Genomic DNA, 13,288 nt, shown 5'->3' with positions numbered 1-13,288 from the left:
TTTTGTAAAAGTATTAAAAAAAAAAGTTAGGGTGTTTCAATTATAATACTTAAAAAATATATTAATATAACGCATGTTGAAACACGAGTAAAGTTACGAGTGTGAAAATTACTAAATCAATTGTTCTCCAAAAATACAAATCCAGTTTGGTGTAAACTACTACGTCCAAACTCATAAGTGCTCAATCTACTTGTTACATTCTTGTTTTGGTTATATAACATTCGGTGTTGACTAACCTAAAATTTGATTACGGTGTTAGATTGACCGTTTGTACGGTACTAGTCTCTCATGTAACGGTTTTGTTGATGCCACATAGGTTGGAGTTTTGTTGATTGTTAATCCAACACTGAATTTTGTGTTTTTCCCTAACTTTAAATCAATGCAACGGTTTAAAGATAATATTAAGTTAGCATAATGAAAACAAAGTATAACGGATAATGTAACCTGATAAATACGTACAACAATTATACCCAGTAAATCTCACATACAACAATCATAAATACATACAAATGCCAAATAAATACTTCTTCCAAAATTTCTTATATAATTCCTTAAGAAAACAGCAATGCACAACTTTTCATACAAGAAGTACAAGACATGGTAGCATGATTGCTGGCTTACTTGTACACTATTTCTTGGTAGTAAAACCAGGAACTGCTTCATTGATGATTGCAGAGGGACTATTACTAAGGCAAGCCGGCTTCGCTCCTCCATAGTAAAAGAAGGCTAATATCTTTGACAACTCATCCGCTGTTCTTATTTCTGAAAAACCAACAAAACACAAAACACAATTCTTAACCAAACTAAGAATAATTTCTAGACAGATTTGCCCTCTATGAGTACCAATAACATGTCTACTTGTAATGGGCAAACACGTCATTTCCCAATACTGATATTTTTAACCAAAACTATAACCGAGGAAATACATCATGATATCACAATATGATTGATACCTTTTTCGCGATGTAAGATCTTCCCAGTTTTTGTAAATATCAGCTCCGGAAACACAGATACTCCAAGTGTCGATACCAAGTCACACTCCACAACAGCATCAATTGCAACACACTGTCAAACAAACATATGTTCTTTTTTTACATATGCACATACAGCATACATATATGTATATATAATGTATGTGTGCGAGAGATGAATTTATGGTTACCCTCGGTGATGGTATCCTGCAATCCCATATAAGCTGTATAGCTTTTTCCAGTTGATCACGAACCCTTTCATTTTCCTTTGGCCTAACAGAAAACAATCATAAAATCATCAAGCATGTCAAAACATTTCATAATGTTTAAAACTAAATTAAGGACCCAAATCCCAATAACCCTTAACCAGGTAACAGTACAGTTCAAAAAAAAGGTAACAGTGTCCCTTATTTGATTATAAACTTAGAATACAGACTATCGACCCTTTTACATGCAATTCTCCCAACTAGGCCTGTAAACGAACCGAACATTCGGTGAACAATTCATGAACCGTCCGGCGGAAAAGTTCGTTTATTTAATAAACCAATGAACATGAACAAAAAAACTTGTTCATTTAGTTAAATGAACGAACACGAACGCATGTCTTGTTCGTTCATCTAAATTCGTGAACGTTGGCTCATTTAAATTTGTTTTAGTTCATTTATGTTTGTAAGTTTACGTTTTTTAAGTTTGTTAACATATTCATTTAAAATTTTGGCCCATTAACTTTTTAGGCCCAACACAATAACACGTTATTCTTCACATTACTCTTAACTAGTTTTAGTTTATGTTCATTTATCTATGTTCTGTTATGTTCGTTCGTGAGCCATTTGTTTACTTAACTAACGAACGAACATAAACAAACACGGACATGATGAAAAGAACAATCAAAGTACGCACACTAACCTTCTATAACGATTATGCACTAAAACAACCAACGGGCTAAGGTCTGAGAATACAGTTTCTTCCCATTCTGCAGAAGTGATGTCTTTAATGGGGCGTATATCTTGCCAATTAACCTCACCATCACTATCATAATCATCATCGTCTTTTTTAACGTTCTTAACACTCATTTTATCAAAAAACTGACTGAAATTGAAACCCCATCCATCAGCATCTTCAGGCCAATCAGGATCATCTTCATCTACAACAAGGGGATAATCAGCCAAAAGCTTGTGCATTTTTTTCCTTTTTTCTTCAGGGTCAAGTTCTTGTTCAACCTCGGGGTTCATTTCAATCATTTGTCTAATCTTTTCCCTGAATTCTTTCCTCTCATCCTCGTCCATTTCAAAATCATCATCATCATCATCACTTTGATCACTCTTGTTAGACTCTTTGACTCCTTGTTTAGAAGCTCTCAGGCTACTTGTTCTCAAACTTGAAGCCTGTTTCACAATTCAACTGGAATACATATTACAGGTGGCAGATGGGTAGGTATGGTAGCGGGTCAAGTCAGGTTCAGGCCAAAATGGATCAGGTTAAAAACATTTAGGAGGTTGTATACATTAAAAGTAGACTTTCGGATAATAAAAATTGCATAGCAGGGTTTTGTAACAGGAAATGAAGCATACCGGTAGAGAAATGGTTGTAAAAGGAGGCTTTGGAAAAGAAGGTTTGAATAGATTCTCCTTTGCATATAGAGATTACGAAACTTAATCCTGTGCAGTGAGATGACATTGCAGATACTGAAAACCCACCGTAGCCTAGAAATGAACAGAGACAAGTAGATTTAAGTTAAAAGGAGGCATCCTTCCAAAAGCAAAGATGATGATAATAATTCAAAATATAGTCAGTCAACAAGTGGACATGTCAATGACAGGTTGAAATTAGAAAAGGAATTGGAAACCCTAATTATAATATGAATATGATATAATAATAATAATTAGGTCGAGGATGAAGAGTATGACACTTATATCAATGAATGAATTACTGTATGTATGCATATACATAGAGCTGACATAAAGAGAGTGTGAGGATACCTGGAGGAGGATGATGAAGAAGAAGAAGAAGAAGAGGTTCTTCTGTTTTAGTCAGGGGTTTTGGAATCCGGCGGGCAGGGGTTTAGTTTAGTTTCCTTTACTTTTAAGATAAGATTCAGAAAGGAAGTTTGGGTTCTTAACGGAGACCGGGTTCATTCTCATAGACTACATTTTAGGGTGTATGGCTGGCTTTGTGATCTCCAATTCGACACTATAACTTGAAGATGAAGATGTTTAAGGACTTCGTACGGTCAGGTTAGGTTAGACTGTGATATTACAAAATCAAAATTCTTAGACAACTCTTTGTTTGTTGGTCGTTCGATAAAAAATAAGATTCCTATTAGAAATTAATTTTCTTAAAATTTCAAATTCAGTTTTGTCCTTAAATTCTTAGAAATTCTATGGATTTACTAATTATATTTTAACTAATTCTTATGTTGTTTTTCTACGGTTTATTTTAAAGCTTTTATGTTTTTTTAAACTTCACTGATTATCTTTTTTTTCGTTCTATCCATTTTTACATAAGTTATTTCCTTTTCCGGCAATATTTCCTAAGATACGTTTTTGTTGCGCTTTTTCATTACTGTTTTCGCCTATCTCGAGCTTTGGGCCATGATCTTCCATGTCGGGTTAATGACTAATGTTCCAAGACATCTACGTTATCATCTCCCTTGAATCAGTTAACTGGTGCAAACGACAATAATCCATGAAAAAAATAAAATATACGTTATCAACTGTTGCTATAAATTGACAGCATAGAATAATATATATTACAACTGTCAATATATTGTTGTCAAATGGTCAGTTGAAAACCTTTTTAGGTGAAAGTATTTTTATCATTTGTTCCAAATAGAGTGGATCACTCCTCTTGTTCTCAAGTTATCGTTTCATACGACTTCACCAATTATTTGATCAAGAGTTACTCCATACCATATTTTCCCAACTAATATATTTGAATATGCAAAGCGAATGTAGAAGAGAGGAAAAAGTTTATGAGAGGTTAATGGTTGTATAAACTTAATAACAATGCTTTGATACTGTTTGACACAAATCAAAGTGGCTTCTCGTAAATCATACAACTTCAATTGTCGAAACCAAGATAACACCATAACAACTGATAAGACAAGAGATTCTCCAAGACAAAGAACATCCTCAAACGAAGATATTCTCCAAATGTTAGTTGAAACCACATAATGTGCTCAGAAGTTGATGATTGAACCCTTTTTTGAATTTGAAGCCAAATCAAGAATGCGATTATGTGCTTTTATCCAAATTTAGATTGAAAAGTATGGGCAAAGACCAAAGCGAGTAGGATTTAGTACAAATATTAGCTATAGGTTCTCATTAGATTAGAAAACATTCTATACATGTCAAGACATTAAACATGTTATAAATTGCACATGTATTGACACTTAAAAGAGTATAAACACCAAAAAGAGCACGAACCAACGTAAATGTTGGTTGAGTAATTCTGTCTAGCTTGCCTATAAAAATAACCCGTATATGATGAAAATGTGCAGTGCATGTTGCTAGACTACTTTGGTCTATGCTTCCTTCTTTTTGACACGATATGGGTACTTCTGATATATGGAAATGCTGGTCATTACAAGCGGGAGGGCCACAAGGCAGAACAGTGAAGGTGGTTTCCCATCAAGCACAAATTGCAACAACGCAGTAACAAGTAGTGCAGACACGATGACAAACCCCTGCATGTATTTTACTACCAATAATTAAGCAGATAGATTTTTAAAAATTATTTGAGCTGGGATTGGGTTGAAAGTCTCATAAATAGTACTTGAAGAGTATACCACCTCTTAAACCATTTTATTGGACTAAATATTACCATTGCAATTATATACTCATGTTTAAAAGGATACTAAGCGACAGAAGGCCCCCTACCCTGCCCAATAATTCCCGACACGGTTTGACCCATATTGAAATTACCTGTTTTGACCTAAACCATGCCCAACCCACCCTGCCACTCATTCTCCCACCTTTAGTAAGAAGTATCTTTAATATGAAGCTTAGAAAATGATTAAAAAAAAAAGAAATATGAACTTGCCTTCCGTACACCACCAGCATATGAAGTGACAAGGCCCACAAGAATCCCACCAACAGCATTCACAAAAACAGGGATCTGAATAAAAATAAAGAAAATAGCAAAACTCAGAACTCGACATCATAAAACTCAACACTGAATCAAAGTTGATCAAATTCAGGGGTGTTACAATCTGGTTCTACCTGTTTTAAAAAAACTTTGAGCCAAACCTGCTAGGCGTGGAGGCTGATTTGCATCATCTCAGTTCGTTAAGAATATGAGCGTGTTCGTATTCATTTATGTTCGTTCATTAATAGCCATGTAGCACAGGAATGGGCACGGGGAACGACAAAACTCAAAATCCAAGATACGGCTACGGCAAAAAAAAATATTAAACAAAATCCAAAATAGATATATATTCATGTAAAGTGTAAGCTCCAAAATACTACATCAACCATAGGTAATTAATTATCCAAAAACCCAACATCTTCCATTGAATCAAAAGCATCTCCACCCACATCTTTACATCATCATTTGGATTCCTTGACAAAAGTTATTGTGAATGTAAACCAAGCCTTGAGTACGACATGTAGTTAACTTGTTCCTCCTAACCGAGTGAATAGATGCATAAGTACTGCAATTACACTCAACACAAGAAGAAGAACTAGGTTGTCCAAGTAAGCTAAAAAAGTCTAGAGAAAAGGAGTTTGAGTACCAAAGTTAACCCACCAATTCTTGGAATTTGAAAGGGTTAAAGCCCTAAAAAATTTTAGAAACGTCCCAGAAACATCCCGGATCCGTCCTCATTATCCGGAAACGTCCCCATAACATTTCCATCCCCGGGACAGGTACTCCCTCTAAATTGTTGTCCCCGTGCTACATAGCACGAACGCATATCCGATTACTTCATTTAAATTCATGAAGGTTCGTTTACATTTGTTCATTTATGCTTGTGAACGTTCTTTCCTTTCGTTTATGTCGATCCGTTCATTTACATCTGTTTATGTTCATTAGTTTAGGTTTGTTCGTTACGTTCGTATATATTCCTTTAAATCTCTTAGGCCTTTTGCAATTTAGTCTAGATTTATGAAATTAAAATATCACCGTTACAATTTAGTCTAGTACTCTAGTTTCTTTTAATTTTTTAAGGCTAATAAATTGTCTTCACGATTACTTTTAATTGGTATTTGCTCAATTATGTTCGTTCGTTTACCTATGTTCATGTACGTTTGTGAACCTTTTGTTTATACTATTAATTAATCTATGTAGCACGAGGATGGCAATTTAGAGGAAGTACCCGTCCCAGGGATGCTTTGGGAACGAATCCAAAACATTTCGGATTGATGAGGACAAATCCTGGACTTTTCTGGGACGTTTCTATTTATTTATAGGTTTTTAACCCTTTCAAATTCCAAGTATTAGTGGGTTAACTTTGGTGCTCAAACTCCTTTTCTCCAGACTTTGGCTTTTAGCTTACTTGTACAACCTAGTTCTTCTTGCGTTGACCGCAATTGCAGATTTATGCATTTACTCACTCGCTTAGGAGGAACAAGTTGACTATAAGTCGTGCTCAAGGCTTGGTTTTATCCACAATAATCTCCGACTTTCGCCAAGAAATCCGAATGATGATGTAAAGATGTTGGTGGAGATGCTTTCGATTCAATGAAAGATGTTGGGTTTTTGGAGATTGCCAATCTCTCGCTAGATTAACCGGATTTTGAAAATGATTTGATTATTGATAATTAATTACCTATGGTTGATGTAGTGTTTTTGGAGTTTACACTTTACATCAATATATATCTATTTTGGACTTTGTTTAATATTTTTTTTTTATTTTTTGCCGTACCTTTACGTACCCGAATCTTGGATTTTTGAGTTTTGTCGTTCCCCATACCCGTATCGTCCTTGTACCCTGGTCCCGTACCCGTTCCCGTGCTACATTGTGTTCATGTTTGTTAGTTTAATTAGAACAAAACTTCTAGTCATGTTCATTCGAATAGTAACTAAACAAACTTCCCGCCAAACAGTTGACCAACGTTTGGTTCATTTACAAGCCTAAAATTAAGGATGGGCAAACACCGGTCGGGGTTGTCAAGCCTGAAAACTGAACCAATCTTGTTGGAATTTTGTACTAGATTTTTCTAAAACCAGTTCTTCAGTTTTCAACTTCTTTGTAAACCCAAACCCAAGTTTGGTTTCATTCAAAACCGAACATTTTTTTTCTTTTTGCCAATTTAGGATTGTTTTTCCAAGAATGTATTAGGTTAAACAGTCCAATCATATTCAACCCTAGTGAACAGCCTTGAGTGAGTTCAAGCATTAACTATTTCACATGTTAAAATTCTTAATGCAGCAAGAACTGAACAGCATAGTGAACAAATTAATGCTCAATATTTTGAAGTTTAGAAGATGATTACCGTTGTAAGCAGTGTCCACCCATAAAAGAATCCATGTTGTCGCATTGCTTCACCATCTGGAGATTTGTAAGTACTTGCCAGTAAACAAAGGCTCCCAACTATCGACATTTCTACTGTCATCAAGTATGACGAGTGTTTCTTAACCTAAACATGAAAATTGGAGAGAAGTTGTACATGGTAAGTACACTATTTTTTCTAGATTAACAGACAGGTTTTGAGTTATAAAGCCTAGAGATTTCAAATTAGAAAAATGATGTGGGTGTTTTTTAACTTGTTAATGTTAGTCAATATATAACTGACTCAAAGTTCCTAGTTAGAGGTGACAATTTGAACCATTTACTTTTGCATGAGTCAATCTGGGTTGTTTTTATATTTCAAACCAAGTTAGATAAAAATTAGGCAAATAGGCATGCGTCAGGTTATCCATATAGGCGGCTGAAAGTCGCCAATATTCTATTTTTTATGCATACTACCTCATGACTTGTTTTAGTTACATTATTATTGTCCCTGTTGTTCATTCAACCATAACGCATTTGGTCCTCGACACTTAGCGGCCTTATAAATTACTGCTAAAATTTGTGTTAAACGATTATTTAAAATAGTATAATATATTAAACTTTATATTCTAACTTGTTTGTTGTTTTTAACAAGTGGGGTCTGAATTCTGATAGTCATTTCACATAAATTTAACATAACTTTTAACGTGAGTCAGCGTCAAAGACAACGGTTACTACCAAGAGAATAGTGGGATTCGTAAATGTAATTTCTGAAAAGTTGAGCCAAAACGGTAATATGGCCTTTTAGCACAAGACCGTCCATATAATTAACTCTTATTGTTTATGTAAGCAACTAAAGCCTTAGTTGTTTAAGGAGGACAAAGTATTTTCAGGCAGCCCAATCTGGCAAATTTCAACTAAAAAAACTGATGGTTTAACAGGTAGTGTAACAAACCTGAGACGCCCATTGGCACAAAGCAGAAGCAAGACCTGAGAGTACAGAGGCTATCAATACTGGAATAATTCCATAGAGAACAATCTCATCAGGATTATCACTTCCATAATCTTTTCTTGAGCCTTCCCCAATGCTTAAAAGAACAGCTGCTAATATAAGTATGAAGAGAGCACCAATTTGTTGAATTGATTGTTTCTGCCTGCAATCAACATTTCTTTCTTAGTTATAAACACATAAAACAAGGCGGCAGCAACATTAAGTTATGAAAAAATGTTAACTTAAATAAGTTCAAATTTATATGTTATTCAGTAATACAAGCTGTTAGCAGGTAAACAACTGAACAAAGAAGATGATCTAGCACAAGAAGTTACCTTAAAATAATAAATGTAAACAATGCTGTGAAAATTAACTTAGTTTGATTCAACATTGAAAAGGTGAGGGAATCAAGGTTCCTGTATGAGATCTGCAACAAGCTATTTTGTAGTGCATATATAGCTGCAGGTAATCCTGATGCGCGTAAGGAGCCAATCAAAGTCCACTCCTTGAATGCTTTATTTAGAGTACCATCTTTTGCCATGAGAAGAAGTGCACAAATAACCTACCACAGGTGTATAAGTTAGAAATTAATTAAGAATATGTAAAGAAGAATATAGAGACAATAATACGCAATAATACCTTTACTATCTCACATGCCAAAACAGATGAAGTAACAATGACATCTCGCCTGCAGAAATAGTAAAACACAATCAAGCTATTTGTTTTCCCTCTTGAGAGGTAATAAACCATTTTATTTACAGCGTGATGGAAGCCATTGTCTATTATGTTCACTTTAAATCACTGCTTAGATGATGAAAATGCTAAATCTAATTAAAAAAAAAAAAACTGAATCACTCAAGCAAATTCAACCGCAAAGTCTCAACAATGAAAGAGCAAAAGTGAGGTTATAATTAAGATCAGATACACAATTCATATTGAAATATATGATTATCAAGATAGCATAAAAGCTACTATCCTAGAATTTATACATCTATCTTTGCAAACTGATAGTAAGTAAACAAAGTCTGCGATTATTAACTTGAGCACCTTAAATATGTGGTTAATTTGATAAGTGAATAATAATAATAATAAAGTAATAATGAAATTGGTTACCCGATGCAGCGTTTGGAGATGAGAGGTTGAGCACCGTATTGAACGGTGAGCAATAAAGAGTAGAACCACACTCTTTTCTCAACAACACCTGATGACGATGACTTCGAATTCTCTGCTTTTGATTTGGTATACGCCATTGAATTGGATTGAGGAGCTTTTGACGGAGATCAATAGTATGTATGTATGTCTTCCCTAGTTGCTTAGGGGTTTTTCCAGCACCTCCTAACCATTTGCATTTACGTCCTCAAACTTTTCTTCATACTAACTATTTCACACCTATCATTTATTTTATCCAAAACAATAAATTAAAACAAATACCCAACTTTCTTGGCATGTAGGTTTCTTGCTTCAATCACCTCTACATTTTATAACACTTTTTGAATAAAATTCACATCTAAACTTATACAAAACAGTAAGAAAATCACAATAGCATATTTCAAATTTTAATGTGTTTTAAAAGTTATAAGCAAAAAACAAGATATACTCCAAAAAAAAAATGATAATTATATTGATAAAAATTTATAATAATTAAATAAGACAGAATTACATAAATTGTCCTTTATGTTTGTATCAAATTTCACTCGTTGTCCTTTATCTTTAAAATTGATATGTTTTATCCTTTATGTTTACAAATCTAACAACGTTTGTCCTTTAGCCCTAACCCAGTTAGTTTTTCTCGTTAAGTCACGTCATGTGCTTTGCACATGAGGGCAAATTAGTCATTTTAGCCATTGATTTAAAAAAAACATTTTAATAATTAAACTAAAACTATTTAAAAGATTAAAACCTTTATTTTTAAAAACAAAAAACCCTCTCCATCACCATCTTCACATCTTCTTGTAGCTTCCTCAGCCTCTATAGCCACCACCAACAAGCAACCACTAACACCACCAGCTAAGTACACCGCCAGGCGCTACCACACCACCATCTAGTACGCCGTCGCCACCATCATCTATAACGGACGTTGTCATCATCGTCTCAAACGCCCCTCTGTCTACCCAAATTCCGAAGAAACCACCACCGATCTTGCCGAAAAAACATGGAGCACCACTTGCAAACTCCACTGGCCGCCAGCGGTCTTTCTCCCCCCCCCCCCTCTCTCTCACACACACACTTTCCGGAAAAACGTGGACCACCTCCGGCTGTGAGGACTTTCAAAACATCACCAGCTACCGTGAGGGTAATATTTTGTACGTACCGCAATACCAAAATCATCCATAGTCAACCCCTAACCCCATCATCAATGAATCACAGATCTACAAATCCGCGTATATAATCATAGATCTGCAAATAGATTTTCCCTTCACCTGACTTTCTTCCTTCTTATCAAAATGGTGTTAGTTTAAGGCAATGGTGGGTGTCCGACCAACAAAAACCTCATCGTGCATCATCTTCATTTATCACAGCATCGGATCCTTTAGATCCGGCCCGAATTCCGACTCTATACCATATCCAAATGCACACCCGGGCAAGCTCCGGACCCATGTCAAACCTCTAGAAGTTGAATCGTCGTTGGTGTGCTTGTGGCGTGGTCATAGTCAACGATGACGGTGGTGGTCACAGGTGGCCGTATTTACTGTTTTACCATAGATGGGCTTTTGTTTTAGCCGGATTTACTGTTTTGCCAGAGATGGGCTTTTGTTTTAGCCGGATTAAATGTTTTAGCGGAGATGGGATTTTCTTGGTCACCGGATTTGATGGCTCGCGGTGGCGGTGGTGATGGTAACACGGACGGTGGTGGTGGTTATATGTTGGTGGTGGTGGGGGTTGAATGAAGAAAGAGGAGGAGGAAGGGAGTGAGAGAGAGAGAGAGAGATTTTTTATATTTTAAAATACTTTTAATTAAATAGATAAACTGACTAATTTGCCCTCATGTGCAAGGCATATGATCTGACTTAATGAGAAAAACTAACTGGGTTAGGGCTAAAGGACAAACGGTGTTAAATTTTTAAACGTAAAGGATAAAACAAATCAATTTTAAAGATAAAGGACAACGGGTGAAATTTGGTACATACATAAAGGACAATTTCTGTAATTCTGTCATTAAATAATAAAAACTAAAACGAAAAAAAATAATTACGCAACTCATGGAGCTGCTGTTTTGGCCAAAAAAATCGAATCAATTTTGAAATCAAACTTAGTTAGTGAGGTAGTGTGTTTTTCGAGTTAATGCAAGTAAATACGATAAAATAAAATAAAATGTTGACACATTATATAGCGAGGAAAAACCATTGATCCTAGTGTGGATCTCCGGCTAAAACCTCGAGAGGGAAAAATTATCCGTTGAGGAATTCCTTAGCCAAGATCTCCTCGCATCCCAAGTCGGGAAACCTGCAAATTCAGTTACCTGGAACTCGCTAATACTCAGATCGAGAAAATTTTTCCTAAGGAAACTGTTTTCCAGCTTTTTGACAAGTTTATGTGTTCCGATCTCATCTCCAAGCCTGGGTCTTCTTTATGTTTTACCCGTTTCTCTTGGCATGCCTTACCCTTTTCCACCTTTTATCTCGAAGTTTTTCGATATCACTGGTTTAAGTTATTCCCAAATGTTGCCAATGGAGTGAGGATCCTGTTTATGTTGAACAAGGTAATTACAACTCATAACCTAGAGTACGACATTTTTGGCCTTGCCTCTGTCTACCGATTAAGAACCCATGATTCTAGCTAGCTTGTCTTTCAAATCATCCCTGATCAAACTCACATGATCTTAAAAAACAACGAAAAACGACATGAAATGGAATAGGAAATTGTTTTTGTCAAAAGGGATTCCATTCCATATGACAAAAATCTTCCTTTTCACTGGATTATCAAGCGTAGGATATCAAATATGAAAAGTAAAAAATTTGAAATTTGAAGATGTTAACTCTTATTTGTTGTTGTTTCAGCACCAAAGTTTGAGGATCTTGTTCATCCAACCATGGAAGCTATTACCAGGATCCACGCTCTATATAGGATCTCAAAGGCTGAACGGACATTCCGACCATAGATCACTTCTTCTTCATCCACAATCCACGTTTCATAAAGCGTGCCTGGTAAGTTTTGTTTTTGGGACCCTCCATTAAGATTTCTAAGTAATATCGAACCTATATTGACTTATCTATTTTGTTGTAGTCAATCAAGATTTAGGATTGGATGATCTTGAAAGCATCATTATGAAGAGGGACCCAACCACCGCCGAAACCTCAAAGCCACTTGTTGATCCTCCCAAAATCAAGCCTTCTTCCTCAAAAAAGACGAAAAGTGTTGAAGTTTTTAGACACGTTTTTGAGAGTTTGTACTTCGACCACCTACAACCAATTGTCCATCAGGTTGAGATCCTGAATATTTAAGCTTTATCCTGAATCTGTGTCCTTTACATTTCATAATCATCGTTATGGTGAGAAATTACCTAACTAATTTAGTGATAAAATTTTGTAAGTGAGGTAGTGTGTTTTTCACAATATTGCAAGTGTGTGTAAAGCAGTAAATGACTCAGTGATTTAGCGAAGAAAAACCCTTGATCCTTAGTAGGATCTTTGGCAAAAAACTTCGGGAGGGGAAAACTATCTGCATGCCTCAGATTTATTAATAAGAAAAAGGTATTACGAACTAGTGACGAACAAGCCTAGAGTACATAGAGTGCTTGTGTAGTGCGAGTAGATGTAAGTATCCTATGTTGTTCATCATAGCCTTATTTGTAGGTTCCCAGCCGGATCTACACAGGAGTATCTCGTACACTGAGGGTGCGGAATCCCCTAAGTAAACGATTACGAGTGTATAAACGGGATAACGAAACGAACACGT

The 13,288-nt window shown here is 35.6% G+C and overlaps 1 protein-coding gene and 1 pseudogene across 2 annotated transcripts; both read right to left on the bottom strand.

The window, feature by feature from the left end:
• Positions 1-388: 388 nt before the first annotated feature.
• Positions 389-2,911, bottom strand: LOC143615523 (thioredoxin-like fold domain-containing protein MRL7L, chloroplastic; annotated as a pseudogene). Its single transcript, XR_013150491.1, has 5 exons — positions 2,543-2,911; positions 1,878-2,356; positions 1,163-1,244; positions 954-1,065; positions 389-762 (listed from the first exon to the last, which is right to left on the bottom strand). The product of XR_013150491.1 is annotated as a thioredoxin-like fold domain-containing protein MRL7L, chloroplastic (transcript).
• A 1,245-nt stretch (positions 2,912-4,156) lies between these two features.
• On the bottom strand, positions 4,157-9,656 carry LOC143615522 (UDP-N-acetylglucosamine transporter ROCK1-like). The gene is made up of 7 exons (XM_077088629.1): positions 9,506-9,656; positions 9,032-9,080; positions 8,728-8,954; positions 8,357-8,555; positions 7,406-7,549; positions 5,013-5,087; positions 4,157-4,656 (listed from the first exon to the last, which is right to left on the bottom strand). The coding sequence occupies exons 1-7, from the start codon at positions 9,640-9,642 to the stop codon at positions 4,495-4,497; spliced, it is 993 nt and encodes a 330-aa protein (XP_076944744.1). The 5' UTR covers positions 9,643-9,656; the 3' UTR covers positions 4,157-4,494.
• Positions 9,657-13,288: the final 3,632 nt, after the last annotated feature.

This window comes from Bidens hawaiensis, unplaced genomic scaffold (genome assembly GCF_021521415.1).
Source record: "Bidens hawaiensis isolate Kalapana, Puna unplaced genomic scaffold, B.hawaiensis_p1.1 tig00043478_1, whole genome shotgun sequence".
In the NCBI taxonomy this organism is placed as follows: Eukaryota; Viridiplantae; Streptophyta; class Magnoliopsida; order Asterales; family Asteraceae; genus Bidens; species Bidens hawaiensis.
This window is presented reverse-complemented; position numbering and strand designations above follow the sequence as displayed.

What these genes read in the sequence shown, in the direction of transcription:
- LOC143615522 (XM_077088629.1), bottom strand. Translation starts at nt 9,642, where the DNA reads ATGGCGTATACCAAATCAAAAGCAGAGAATTCGAAGTCATCGTCATCA. An exon ending in TGGCATGTGAGATAGTAAAG is followed by an intron (nt 8,955 to 9,031) that starts GTATTATTGCGT and finishes CACCTGTGGTAG; the next exon opens with GTTATTTGTGCACTTCTTCT. An exon ending in TGTGCCAATGGGCGTCTCAG is followed by an intron (nt 7,550 to 8,356) that starts GTTTGTTACACT and finishes TTTCATGTTTAG; the next exon opens with GTTAAGAAACACTCGTCATA.